The sequence below is a fragment of the Polypterus senegalus genome, chromosome 8 (assembly GCF_016835505.1).
Source record: "Polypterus senegalus isolate Bchr_013 chromosome 8, ASM1683550v1, whole genome shotgun sequence".
Taxonomy (NCBI): domain Eukaryota; kingdom Metazoa; phylum Chordata; class Cladistia; order Polypteriformes; family Polypteridae; genus Polypterus; species Polypterus senegalus.
Genome location: NC_053161.1, coordinates 90,388,384 through 90,403,890, shown reverse-complemented (window position 1 = coordinate 90,403,890; position 15,507 = coordinate 90,388,384). Strand labels below are relative to the sequence as shown.

The following is a 15,507-nucleotide window of genomic DNA, read 5'->3' as shown; positions in this document are numbered from 1 at the left end:
CAGTATTCATTGTTTAAATGGCGTTAACAATTTATCTGTAAAATATAATATACATACTTTAATGTATTTCATCATGAAAGTGATATCAAATATAAATCTATGAGGTCTAAATGTGCAGAGGGCTGGAATATCATAAATTCAATGTGTTCTGTGTGGCGATTGCTGCCTGCCCGTTGCTTTTAGCCCAGGAGGAAGCCCCAGTAGCACATAGCGATTAACGACTGGGCCAGTTTTAAAATGACATTTTAAACAGGTTTACTTTAATGACAAAATAAACTACGAGATGCACATATAAATGCTGTTCCGTGCAACAAACCCTCGCTAAATGAACAATTTCATTGACATTTGATGTTTAAAAAAAATAGTAAAAAAAAAACACAATTACATTGTTATATATAAAAAAAATGTGACAACTGCAAATGTTTGAGTGGGCACCATTTCAGTTATAATGTCTCAGTGCTTGTTCGGTTATTAGTCTGACTTGATTGACTTAGCTTGTTTGGTGTTAGTCTGGTTAAGAATTGCCATTGGTAATTGTCAGCAGATGACAATTCCAGAGCCTAATAAATTCTTTGGCTCTTTAAACATTGTACAACACTCAACAACCATGGGCTTCTTCTAAGCTACTGACTGCAGATTAAATTAAACTAATTGATTCCCAAAAGCTGAGTAAAGCTATAGAAAATACTGAATTGTTTCCAGATACCAATTTACAGTCTGAAATGTCATTAAGTTACAGCAGTTAACAACAGGTCAAGACAAACTTTCGAAGAAAACTGACAGAACAGTTTCCATACTATGGAGAATGGCAAAGTGAAACCCCAATATATCTTCAAAGGACAGGTGGTACTGTGCTGTACTGTGCGTTACTTACATGAACATGGCCTTCGTGGAAGAACCTTCAGACGGAATCCTAATATGAGATCTAATCCCAAAAAGAATGCCTTACCAATTGTTACATCCTGGAATTAATCGGTTATGATTTGTGGTTGTTTGGCAGTGAAAGGCACAGCAGACAATGTGCAAATACAGAGAGGAATGGATTCTGCTAAATATAAACAAATCCTCGGTGGAAATGTCAAACAATCAGTCAATAAAATGAAGATAAAAAAAAAGGATAGGTTCTACAGTAAGACGACCATCCTAAACACTTCAAAATATACTATGAATGACCTCAAGAGACACAGTGGGAAGGATTTGGAATGGTCCTTACAGTGCCCAGACCTAAACATCATTGAAAATCTGTGAGGGGATCTCAAATGTGTTGTGCATACAAGACAGTCCAAGAATCTCTCTAAGCTGTAAGTGACCTTTCCAAAACAAGAATTTAAAGACTTGTAGCTGACTAAAAAAAAAAAAAATAATAATAAAAAAACCTCTGCAAGCTCTTATTTTTGCCAAAGGACTTGTTAATAAGTACTCACATAGTAGGGCACCCAAACTTTTGCAAATACCATATTTACTCATACACATTTTTTTAGCTAATCTAATACATTATAAATGTACTATATATTAACATTTTTTTTAAAATGTTGCTTGCACTTTTAGCATTGAGTTACTCCAGACTCCACATGCAAAGCTTACAGCCAGACCCCTTCACAGCGTAGATTAATTTTTTTCTTTCTGCCCTACTACTCTGTTAATCTCCTTGGTGTTAACCCAGAGTGTTACTCGCACTTGAAATTCTATGTTATTACAGTTAATTCAGGGTAAGACTCAGGTTAATGTTTAATTATCCACTTTCTGTGAGTGTGAATCCAAATATCTCTTGGGACTGTATTCTGCTGCCACCCAGTGGATGAAATAACGTTATGCTGCAAAAAATCATGAATATTTCTATACGTTTTGCTACTCGTTAAGGTAATTCATCGATATTCATGAGTAGAGTGGAGCTTTTGACCAAAATACAGCGGCGTGTAAATGAGAAGCTATAAATCCAGTTTAAAAAAAAAAAAAGTGAACCATTAGTTGAATCAAGCGATAGTGATGACAGTGTGAATTAATCATCAGACATTGACACAGATAGTCAAACTGATGCATAGAGTACTTCATGACAGGAGCACTGGTGAATTTAGTCTGATAAAGTTTCACCATTGCATGTAGCTTTGTGACAAAAAAGGAAAAATTATTGCAATCAAGTGGAAGACAAGAAAGATGTTAAATCTCTGAGCACTGTTCACATTGCAGCAACTTATAATGCTTGTTTCATGGAAAATGTGGAAGTCAATCAGTTTTGCATTATGGTAGCCTGCAATAACACTTAGGTGAATCAAACATGCAGTTTAGGTACTGACAGTCTACCCTCTGATGTGCAAGCAACATAAATAATATTATAAGACAAGTGTGCGCACAAAACATGCTTTTACTGTCCCTCTTGTGGTGCCAGGCTGAGTGCTGGTGACTGTTTTGAAACATATCACACACAGTGTCCTACATCAAGTGTCCATCTTATTTGACTGCTTATTTGATATATAATGCCTGAAACAGTAAGGTGTAATTTAAAATATTCAGGCCATCTTAATTAAAATATTGCTGCATCTTTAAAGGGGGAAAAAATAGAGATGTAGACTGTGCACACCGGGTTGATACTGTGATGATCCTGTAAGTCACACAGAACATGCTTTTCTAGATGACTCCACAAGAGCTGACTGTTTTTATTTTATTTTATTTTTTTTAATTATGAATGGCACGATATAAATGGTACCCTGCCACTGCCCATTGGACACCTCCAAAATAATAAGTCAAACCTGCCTTGCTTTTTTTCCTTTGCTTGCTATTTTCAACCTGTTGTGTTCTTACTAGCTGACTCATATACCTCTTGATCCTTGTCAGAACAGTGAACCATTAAAACAGCCCTGTAATGAGTTTAAATACTTGCAAGCCATACACACTGTCACTGCGCTTCACTACATTATTATTAATATTTTTAGTTTATTTTTAAACTTGAGGTGCTTCTGTAAATCGGACACACTTTTAACAATGTTGTTGTGTGTGTCCCATTTGTAGCACTCATCTGTTGTTCTATTGTGCATTATGATGTGTTTTGCTGTTGCAAGTGTAGCTTTGTGAACGAGGGAGCACAGTTGTGGTGCAGCCCAGAGAAAAGCATTTTTTGTGAGGGTACCGGGATGAGGGACTAATAGCAGAGCTTTCGTGCCCAACAGGCTGAGCGATTTAAGACTTGCACATCTGGCTGGCAGCACTGGGCTGAAAACAAGACGGCAGTACAGATGCTTCTCTTTTATAGGATGGATTCCTTTGGGGTTCTGATGACTCTTGTTTTTAAATAACAGGTGCTTGAATGCCACTAAAATGTTTCTTTTTTGGCTGTTGCTGTTTCATATTAAAAATACTGAATGGATAAATTTGTATATAATGTAGAAAATTACAATGACTTTCAAGGAGATTGAATACTTTTGCACGTCACTGTGTGTGTGTGTGTGTGCGTATGTGTATGTATATGTATGTTTATACAGTAATCCCTCCTCGATCGCGGGGGTTGCGTTCCAGAACCCCCGCGATAGATGAAAATCCGTGAAGTAGAAACCACATGTTTGTATGATTATTTTTATATATTTTAAGACCTTATAAACTCACCCACACTGTTAACATTATTAGAGCCCTCTAGACATGAAATAGCACCCTTTAGTCAAAAGTTTAAACAGTGCTCCATGACAAGACAGAGATGACAGTTCTTTCTCACAATTAAAAGAATGCAAACATATCTTCTCTTCAAACGAGCGCCGTCAGGAGCAGAGAATGTCAGAGAGATAGAGAGAGAGTGACAGAAAAACAAACATTCAAAAAATCAATACGTGCTGTTGGGCTTTTAAGTATGAGCACCGCGATAAAGCAGCCGCAAAGAAGGGAGCAATGTGAAGGTAAGTCTTTCAGCATTTTTTAGAGTAGCCTCCTTATCTTCTAAACAAACAGCCTCTGTGCAAACAGCCCCTCTGCTCACACCCCCTCCGTCAGGCGCAGAGAACATCAGAGAGAGAGAGCGCGCGAGATTAAAGCAAACAATAAAAAAATCAATACGTGCTTTCATTTCTTAGAGGAGCGTCCATATCCTCTAGGCAAACAGCCCCTCTGCTCACACCCCCTCCGTCAGGCGCAGAGAATTTCAGAGAAAGACAGAGAAAAGCAAACAATCCGCTCGGGGAAGCACATTGTATATCATTGAGGAGTTTTAGTTAATATGTAATACATGCTCTGATTGGGTAGTTTCTCAGCCATCTGCCAATAGCGTCCCTTGTATGAAATCAACTGGGCAAACAAACTGAGGAAGCATGTACTTTAAATTAAAAGACCCATTGTCCACAGAAATCCGCGAACCAGCGAAAAATCCATGATATATATTTAGATATGCTTACATTTAAAATCCGCGATAGAGTGAAGCCGCAAAAGTTGAAGCGCGATATAGCAAGGGATTACTGTATACACATACACATACATACATATAATGAACATACATCTATACTGATAAAAGGCAAAGCCCTCACTGACTCACTCATCACTAATTCTTCAACTTTCCGTGTAGGTAGAAGGCTGAAATTTGGCAGGCTCATTCCTTACAGCTTACTTACAAAATTTGGGCAGGTTTCATTTTGAAATTCTATGCGTAATGGTCATAATGGTCGACAACGTCCGCCATGTTAAACTTTCTTATTTATGGCCCCATCTTCACGAAATTTGGTAGACAGCTTCCCTGCGCTAACCGAAACTGATGTATGTACTTATTTCAGTGGTATGACGCCACTGTTGGCCGCCATATTGAACTTTCCAATGGTCTTTGTTACTTATGGGCCTATCTTCAAGAAATTTGGTACGTGGGTTCCCAACGCTAACTGAATCCTATTTACGTACATATATACGTTCATAGCCTGCAGCTCGGTCGCCTTGTGAGGCAGCGTTGGAACTCCTGAGCATAATTTTGAAGGTTGGGGCACCAATAATGTTACTGAGAAACTTACAGCCACCGAAACTTTGTAACGGCATGAGACCTCAGGTCACGTGTCTGTAAAAGAACCAAAATGAGGCATATATTTTTACTGGCAGTGGCTCAGGGGAGAGAGTTTTTATTCCTCGCATCCCCGTTATACCCTCTGATCTCCCATTTCAATTCAAACGCCTCCAATTTCCAGTAAAGCTCTGCTTCGCAATGACAATTAATAAGTCTCGGGGACAGACGCTACAAAAGGTTGGCATTGATTTGAGGCAAGATTGCTTTTCACATAGCCAGCTGTACATTGCATGCTCAAGAGTAAGCTCAGCGCACAGCTTGGTCATATTACAACCAGAGGGCCGAACTGACAACGTGGTATACAAAGAGATCCTTAACAAATAATTATTGGTATATTTTCCCTCAGTTTAAAAATGTTTTCTTTTCTTCTTAATAAAAATTTTAAGGTAGTACTTCGCCTCTGCGAATCATGGGTATTTTGCTAGTACAATATAAGATGTGGTAACTTTAAACAAAAAACATGTTCTATACACTACCGGTCAAAAGTTTTATTACACCTCAGTTTTTCAAGTTTGTCTTCAAATCTAATCAGTTGAACTGCAATGTATGATCTAAAGTTGTGAAAAGGTAAGCAGTAAACTGCCAGGGGTTGAAATTTAAAGTTTAGTTTAGCAAAAAATGAAAAAAGAAAAAAAAAAAAAGGAAATTTCAGAATATTACAAATGGGCCTTCTTCAGGGAACAACTAATAGGTTACAACCTACAGATGTTCTGCAGAAATTAAAGGTAATTAAGCCTTGCAAACTGAAGCAAGCAATTTGCACAGGTGTCCCAGCCTCAGCTGATTATTTAAAAAGCTTCTGTTGTAAAGCAGAGTAGGGACAGAGACTGTGTTACTACACCCTCTGAAGTACTACTGTACTTGGACAATATTACAGTGTAGAAAGTTGTAAATTCCAGTGATAATGGCAAGAAAAGTCAACTAACAAATGAAATTAATCACAGCATTATTACTCTTAAAAGTGTAGGCCTTTCATTTAGAGAAACTGCAAAAAAAAAAATAAAGTCACTGAGTATGGTGTCCTATGCAGTCCAAAGGCAATTGGGAACTGGAAGAGATCTGGCAGACCCAAAGTTCAGAAGACAAGTTTCTGAGGGTCACCAGCTTGCATGATAGGTGCCTCACAGAAAAGCAGCTTCAAGCACTGCTCAACAGTGGTCGTACAAAGCAAGTCTCAGTTTCTAGTATTAATAGGAGGCTTTGTGCCACAGGTTTGACAGGGCTAATGGGAGTAAGAAAGCAATTCCTTAAAGATCAAAACAGAGCCTTGAAATACTGGCAGTGGACTACTGCAGACTGGAAAAAAGTCTTATGGACTGATGCATCAGAATTTGAAATCTTCAGTTCATCATGTGCAGGGTGTTTGTATGCTGTTGAGTTGGTGAATGGATGGTTCCACAGTCTGTGACACCAACTGTCAAACATGGAGAAGGAAGTGTGATAGGCTGGGGTTCTTTTGCTGGAGGCAGAGTTGGTGACTTGTACAAAATAACTGGCATTCTGAATCAAAAGGGTTACGATAGTTTGGCTGTTGTACCAGTAAAAAGTGGCTGCTTTGATGAACCAAAAGTTTGAATAAAACTTTGTACGCTTAATGACTTTTTGACTTATTATTTTATTTGCCATTGTTTATTTGTTCTATGCCTTGCTTTAGCTGGTAGTGTATACTATTAGAAAGTAATTGAATAACTTATGGTCATTTTTTTTGTCATTTCTGTTGTTAGAAATCTAGCATCATTTTCTTTGTAACAAAAGTATTTGCATTAGTTTTCAATAATGGCCTATACTGTTAAAATTGCACTCTGGATCAGTATTGACCATTCAAAAATATCTGTGTAATCCTAGATCACAGCATGCCAACCAACAGCTTTTCCCTACACACAGTTTTGTTTCAGTCATATACAAGGAATCATTTAAGGAATTATTTATAATCCGTTCTTAAAACAGCAGTAATCTTATAGATGTCTATTTAATGAAAAAATGTTAATTTAGGATTAAATTCTAGCTGTTCTCCTCTGTAACATTTTCATGATTCATCTTAAAATTAGTAAATATAGGGTTTTATATTTATGGTGTGGTTATAGACATTCTCCCTAACGTGTGTTTCGTTAAGCTATGTCCTTGTGAAACTGGAATGAATGCATCTTAACTGTGTTCTCTTTCCATCACTACTTTCTGTTTACTTTCTTTTGGTGATGATAAATATATTAATCAGATCTCTGTAGCTTGTTTCCTAGTTACCTTTACTACACATACATGCAGGGTCTACTCATTTATATCTCTGCCTTTATGAAACTAAGTGAAAAGCACTGTTCAATAATCTTATTGATGTCTATCATTTGTTATATTGTTTATATTATAAAAATATTTAATATTTCATTTTTAGTATTGTATCAGTTTTTAGAAGCTGTTCATGTAGTTTTGTTTCCTGCCATATTTATGGATTGAACTCTGCATGACACACTTAAGCTACCTTTTGTCCACCTACCTAGATTTAATCATATCAATGCAAATTTAAAAAGCACGGCTTTATTTTGAGGTTTGTTCAGTGCATGTGCCACATATGTCAATGTCTAGTGATATTAATCAAAAAGGAATGCAACCCTTACCTCTGTGAAGCAAACTTTGGCCAAGGTTTCAATAAAGCACACCACACCCAAATATTCATTTTATTCTGATCTGATACAAACTCTGCTCTGCCCTACGCCACTATATATCCCTGTGACATTTGTTGTATTTGAATTATCTTTTAGTTTGACTTGTTATATAGTGTTCCTTTGTATTCTTTTTTTATATTATGTAAAGCCTTTTTTTAGCCTGCTTCATCCAGCTGAATGTTGCTAAGAATCTGGACCTTATTTTATTTGCATTGTGTGCAAGGAAGGAACCAAATCCGGATAGGGTGCCAGTCCTTCACAGTCCATCTTCATTCAACACACCCCATATTTATTGACACTGGGTCAATGTAAAGTCACCAAAAAACTTAATATGTATGCATTTTGGATTGTTGGTGGAGCAGGAAAAAATCCACAGCATATATGACGAAAACCCGCAAAGTTCCACTTGCAGCTACGAGGCAGCAGCTCTAACAATTGCCCGAGAGTGCTTTATTAAGACTACCACATATTTGTTTTTAAATCCTTGTGTAAACCCTTTTTTCCTCCATTTTTACAGATGTCTTGTGTGCAGAAGACTGGAAATGATGAAAAGATGCTGATTAAGGTGTTTCGCTGCCTTGGAAGCTGGTTCAATCTTGGTGTACTGGATAGCAACTTCATGGCGAATAACCAACTATTAATGATACTCTTCCAAGTCCTGGTGAGCATGTATCTTTTCTTTTTTTCTTTAAGCTTTTTAATTCATAGGCTCTTTTCACATTAGATATTTGAATCCAGTTTTTTTCCAGCAATGTCACCACTGGTACTAAACCAGTTCAATTTTGTAGTTTCCGAAGTGGGATAACCTTGTTGTTACAACAGTAAGCTGAGGTGGCAGACTTCTAAATATAGTGCTTTGAAAAATATAACACTTTATATGCTTTTTTTTCAACATTTAAGAGTCTCACTGCCTAGAATGTTGATGCACGAGATTTGTAAATTTCTTTACAACTGCAGTTGTTTGCTGACCTGTTTTTGTTGATTAGACCCTGTCCAAACGGACGTCTGAACTGAGTGTTTTGCTGCTGTCTGTAGCGTCAGGTGAGCTCAGGTTGAACTCGGAGTGTTTTTCTGCTCATGCAGCAACCATCCACATAGGGTTTCTCCTTTGTATTTGGTCGGATGGGCATTTGGATGGCATCAAAAAAAGTTGCATGCAGCTTTTTCTTGGCTTCAGTTTCTGTAAAACGCTGGAAGAGTGTGAAGAAAACATCTGTGTTGCGTTTACGTGTCGTTCATTTAATGTTGTAGAGAACCATACATGTCCCATGATTACTTTTAGACACACACACACATTTACACACTTTGGAGAATTCTAAACAGTTTGTAGGTTTGTGCTAATGATGTAACTTTAGCTACTAATGGATTATTAATGCTGTTGGGTCAGTACCCAAGGAGGTCAATGTTCAGGTCTAATAAAATCAACTGATCCATATTTCGCAAATCCAATAAAGGATGAACTTCAAACCCCACAGGTTAAAAACATTCTGTATTGCCTGATAACTGTCCACCCCAACAGGCAAAGACACAAGACTACAATCTGAGCTGCAGGTTGGTGTTTACCAGAGGCAAACGAACATGAATGTAATGTCATATTGATGTCAATTAAGCACCACTACAAAATACAACTTGAAATGCCTAGGTCTCTCAGAGTGCATTCATTTAACCAAGATTTGAATGCCCATGTGGACAGGGCCTTAGTGTTACATCTCCTCGAACATCAGAACATTATAGTTATTGTAAATGTGGCAGATATATTGACATGATGCTGAACTTTTTTTTGGCAGATTTAGCCCAGATTGTACATTATTCTACTGTGTTTGTAGTCCTGCATGAAATACCAGCCAGTTAATGTTTAACAAGTTATCATTGGCTTTAGAAGGCTTAGCTGGAATGGATATGAAATTGTCTCACCGTAGCTAGTTAACATTTTACACAATCAGTGTAAGGATGTAAAAACAATGCTTTCATATGGTCGAAAGTATTGACTAATTGATTATATTTTCGATTGTTGCTGTACGTTTCTGTTTTTTCGGGCATTGTTGTATTCTGTATCCTGGAGTTTGTTTTGCATGCCTACTACCCATCATCTTTTTCTGCTGCTCAGTTGGTCTATATTTAGAACTATTTCTTGCTTGTCAATTGGGTTCTGTGTCTTGTCGTCTTATGGGAGAGAGTTGTGTGACCCAATAAAAAGTTTGATGTAAACCACAATAAGTTCTAAGTGTAATTGTCGGCATGCATTTCTTCACCTTTGTCGTTCTTGCATTCTGTATTCCACACTTGACATTCCACAGATGGCATTGCTCTTATTCTTCCTATTATGGTGCTCTTAGTCATGTAATTGCCCTTTATGATTTGCTTAATACTTAGCACATGTCACCATTCTTGTTTCTTTTCATTCTGCCATATCACTTGGTTTAGTTATCATTTTACCATTACAAAACCATGATAGCAGGGCATTTTGTTGTGGTTGCTGTTAATTGATATTTCCAATACTTTGAGGATGGCATTACTTTGAATTTCATAAGCTTTCAATTAGCACCAAGATCAAGACAAGACATTTTGTGCTGGTGTGTATGTATATATAGACAGATAGATAGATCTTTGGTTATTTTTGTCATATTCTTTTGCATGCCCACTCCTGGTGGTGGTCTGCTTTTTTTGTGTTTTATATTTGGAACGTAAGGATTAGCATATATTGTTTATGTTAATCATAAAATTTTAAATACATTAATTTTAGCACTGTTTTTTGCCAGCCTTGTCAGGACACTGGCAGACCCCTTCAAGGACATCTTTTATGTTTTCTATATTTTTAGCCACTGTGCTTTGAGTCATTATCCTGCTGAAATAAAGCTACCTACCCAATTTCAGTTTTTTGGCAAAAATGAATATATTTACTTATATTGTTATATTCATCATTCTGTGAACCCCACAAGATTATGACTTCTTTGTGCTGTAACTTCACTTAACATAATGGCAATACCAATATTCTTTATGGCAAAAATGGCTCAACATGGCTAGTGTTCAGTGTTTGTTTTGCACCACATGTGATCTCTAACATTCGAGACAAAATGTTTGCATTTATTCTTATCAAACTACAAGACTTTTTTCCACTTGTATGAAGTGTCCTCTAGATGATATTTTACAACATTACAAAAGCACAGATATGTTGACCCCCAAAGCCTCTATAATGACACTTTCTTATGAATACCTTCCTTCGAACAACACCTTTAGTTTCTCTCAAATCCAGTACCTTATAATTTAGAAGGCATGTTCCATATTTATCTACATGGGTTGATTTTATTTAGGTGAGACAATCCATCATGCTCTGTGAGTTGTAGAAGTGATATAGCACATACAAGCACTTTAGGTTCACCAAAGCATTCCAAAATCCAATACTGTAAAGTATTAAAATGTGTTGAGGATTGAATACTTTTTCAAGGCACTATACAAGACTGATATGGTTGGTCTCAACTTTGGCAATAGGTAGTTTTCCAAAGTGCCTCAGGCAATGAACCAAGATTTACAGTGCTTTGTGAAAGTATTCATCCCCCTCGGTGTTAATGGTGTTTTGTTGCGTTATAACCTGGAATTAAAATGGAATTTTGGGGGGTTAGCACCATTTGATTTACACAACATGCCCACCACTTCGAAGGTGAAACATGTTTTAAATTGTGACACAAACAGTAATTAAGCCAAAAAACAGAAAACATAAGTGTGCATAGTCAATACTTTGTGGAGCCACCTTTAGCAGCAATTAGAGCAGCAAATGTCTTGTGGAATGTCTCAGTTAACTTCGCACATTTGTCCACTGGGATTTAGCCCATTCCTTCAAGGTAGATCTGGGTTGCGTTGGTGTACAGCATTATTCAAGTCTTGTCACAGATTCTAAATTGGATTGAGGTCTGGGCTTTAACTAGGCCATTCCAGTTTAGCTTTAGTAGTTTGTTTTGTGTTATTGTCCTTCTGAAAGGTCAACTTTCACCCCAGTCTCAAATCTCTGATAGACTGAAACAAGTTTTCCTCAAGAATTGTCCTGTATTTATTGCTATCCATCTTTCCTTCAATCCTGTCCAGTTTTCCTGTCCCTGCTAATGGAAAAACATCCACACAGCATGATGCTGCCACCACCACGCACTGTGGGAATGTTGTTCTTGGGGGTATGGAAAGTGTTGGATCCTATTGACAAATGATCCCATCTCCGCTGTGGATCTTGGTAGCTCCTACAGTGTTATCCTTGATGTCTTTGTTGCATCATTGATTAATGTTGTCACTGCCCGGGCTGTGAGTTTTGGTGGGTGGCCTTCTCTTGTCAGGTTTACAGTGATGCCATATTTTTTCCATTTTATTATAATGGATTTAATAGTGTTTTGTGGGATATTCAAAGTTTGGGATTTTTTTTTATAGCTTAACCCTGATCTATACTTCTCCACAACTTTGTCTTTAACCTGTTTGGAGTGCTCCTTGGTCTTCATGTTGTTTGTTTAGTGGTGTTGTAGAGTTGGGGCCTTTCAGAACTGGTCTATTTAAAGAAAAATCATGTGACACTTTGATTGCACTCGGGTGGACCCTAATCAACTAATTGCGACCCCTGAAGTCAATTGATTGAACAAGACTTTATTTAGGGATTTCATTGCAACTGGGGTGAATACATACTGTATGCACTCGCAACTTTTCAGTTTTTATATATATTTATATATACAAGATATTTTATTTTTATTCTACTTCAACATATTGCTAAGTACATTAATTCCAGAATGTAATGTGACACAACAGGAAAAATGGCAAAGGGGATGAATACTTTCACAAGGCACTGTATGTCAGTTTGTGCTTGGGATAAAACAAAGCTAAAAATAATTACAACGTTTTCTCTGCAGAGAACAAGATTTCAAACAGTGGCTTGATGGGTTTTTTATCTTGCTTTGTCTTTGGGCATTTAAATGTTTTATTTTTTTAGCCTGGCTTTCTATTGATTTTAAAGTCACGTTAATTATAATGGATTTGGTTATTCTCTTAGTACATTCTTAGCATACTAAATTTTTTCATTAACTAATAGAGCTGTCACTAGGCTTCATTTATCCAAGATAACAAACCAGGGGTGGGGGTGATCAAAAAGTTTTGAGTCCGAACCTGAAAGGGGTATTCTAAGGAACTAATTTTTAAGTGGCCAAAAAATTTACTCCAGTATACTAAAAGATGTAAATTAAACTTTTCTAGCATTTGTGGTTTATAGTGTGTTTCTTGTTTCAGAACCAAGTGAACATGGATGCTGAAAACCGCATAATCAGGTATCGGGCTATTGTTGAATTTATAAAGCTAGAGAACAGTATGCCATCAGAAATTAATCCTTGCCCTGTTAAGATGCATCAGGACCACTCCAATTAATATGCCACAGTCAAGAGATGGGCTGTAGAATTTCATTGTGGCAGCATGTGTCTTAAAGATGACTCAAGATTGGCTCAGCTTTCAACCTTGACAGCAGAAGAAAATATTGTCATGCTGTGAGTTGTAATGGATAATCGAAGAAATGAAATAGCAAGAACTATGTGGATCAATTATGGGTCTATTCTTCATGTGCATTTCAAGATGACAGAGGCCTTTGCAAGTTGAGTGCGTAATACTAAACTGCAGTGAAACATCATCATCACATGTTCCAAGGAGAATTTTAAACTAATGAATTCTGGGATCATTTTAAGAAGTGTTTCATAATAAAGGATATGTATGGACATACCTCTCTAACCCAGAGTCTAAACATACGTCAAAACAATGGAAGCATGGTGGTTGTTTGAAGTAGTTGATGGATCAAACCAGTGCCAGCAAGATCAAGGACACAGTTTGTTGAGGTTGTTGTTTATATCGATTGCATGACTAAAAAGGCCCACATAATTGGGCAACATTTCCTTGCCATGTACAACAATCAATATTGAAATTATTTTTTTGGGAACAAAGCCATTGACTCTTTCCCTTCTGTTTCAAAAGTCATCTGGTCGTACTGTATAAGTTGTGAAGACTGCTGTGGATTGGAAGATGTGCTACATCCACCTAATTTTCCATACCTAGTCCCCAACTACTTCCCAGCCTTAAGGATCTCAAGTCAGCTACAGAAGAGTAGTTGCACAATAAGATAAAAAAAAATTTTATGAGTGAAGTAGTAAACCTTTGTGAATATAACTAAATTACTGTTCACTGGGAGAAGGTATAAACAAAACATTTTTGGTTTTACTGGTGTTCCTCTTAATATGTAACGGCTCAAAACTTTTCGATCACCCCCTTTACATCCAAAAGTATGTTAAAGATAGACTGGTTTAATCATTTCCTTTGTAGCAAACCTAGTAGATACTTCTGATGCTGCATAAGGTTATAGCCTTAATAAAAATGAGATAAAAAATTCAAGGCTAATTGTAAGTGTAAATATTCCTTTATATTTCCTCGGTATTCTCCTACAATGAGAGGGATCTTTTGTTGTTGAGTTAAGGAATAGCTTGAAGTTCATTTGGAAGAACTTTCTGGGTGTTTTTGAAGTTCAGGCTTTCATTTGTCGTCTATTATGTGCTTATAAATATATTCCGTATTTTTATAGCATTAATGTTTCAGTTTTTATTTTCTTAGCTAGTGACATAATATTTTACAATTTCCCTGCTAGAGTAATGCTCTCAGTTATAATGTGTAATTATAGGCTGCTAATTTTACAGTTGCTTACTTTGACTTTAGCAATATTTTTGTTGATTTGCACAAATGTCATAACTATGTTTTTGAATTTTAGCAAAGGGACGAAACTTCCACCAACCTCCATGAGGCTGCCTCAGACTGTGTGTGCTCAGCTTTATATGCCATTGAGAATGTAGATAACAACATGCCGCTTGCACTGCAACTGTTTCAAGGTGTCCTGACCCTGGAAACTGCATATCACATGGCTGTTGCACGGGAAGACTTGGACAAGTAATGCAAAAACTCAATAAGTGTTTGACGTAGAAGTAAATTTTGTTCGTATTTTGAAATTTCCAAGCAAGTGTTTTCTGTTAATACTTTTATTATGTTTATTTTTTTGCCAACTCCTTGTAATGCCCTTAAAATGTATTTATTACAGATCAATGGGTAATATTGCACCCCCAGCACTTTATCCTCTTTTCTGAGGTGTGTTTGTTGTGTGTTTCCTGCCTGCATGCCATATACACTACATTTTTTTTATTTGTATTTGTTAAAATTCCAGAATTCTAAAAGAAAAAACCTGCTAAGATTAGCCATACTGCTAAGCACTTCAATGTCATTTTAGTTTAGGGACTGAAATATTTCTATATTGCCAGTTTTCATGTTTGCCTCAAGGTATTTTCTGCTTTTCATTGGCTTAGGCAGAATATTTTTCAGCTAAATATCAGCTGAAAAAACCTATCTGTCCCTACAGGTAACACATTTACAAATAGAAAATGATCCTGTAGGGGATGATCTTATGATTTATTTGAAGTGACCACACAGTTATTTGCATTCAAGCACAGAAATGAATACAGTAAAACCTCGATTAACTTACAGAGGTCATTTAGGCCATTATGAATACGAGAAAAGACGGATAACAGAACAGCTACTTTAAAAATGATATGCTGTAGATTAGTGAATAATCATTATTAACAAAATGAATTAATTTGTTTAATATTGTAATGTCCAGCGTAATAAGGAAACACAACTCGGATGTACTGGAGTTTTCTATTCTTTACTTGGAGTCTTTGTTCTGTAACAAATCGTGCCCTGTCTTATTCACCATTATCTAGGTTACAGAGCATCACCTCCAAAACAATAAAAGAAAGCTTTCCCTATCAACACGCTCGTTCC

At 36.7% G+C, this 15,507-nt stretch overlaps 1 protein-coding gene across 2 annotated transcripts in view; it reads left to right on the top strand.

The window, feature by feature from the left end:
* tnpo3 (transportin 3) overlaps nt 1–15,507 on the top strand; it is a 152,081-nt gene that overhangs the window by 77,346 nt on the left and 59,228 nt on the right. For both annotated transcript variants that reach the window (XM_039761435.1, XM_039761434.1), the window contains exons 5-6: nt 8,198–8,341; nt 14,447–14,622. In XM_039761435.1, coding sequence (XP_039617369.1) covers nt 8,198–8,341; nt 14,447–14,622 — 320 coding nt within the window. The remainder of the gene's footprint in view (nt 1–8,197; nt 8,342–14,446; nt 14,623–15,507) is intronic.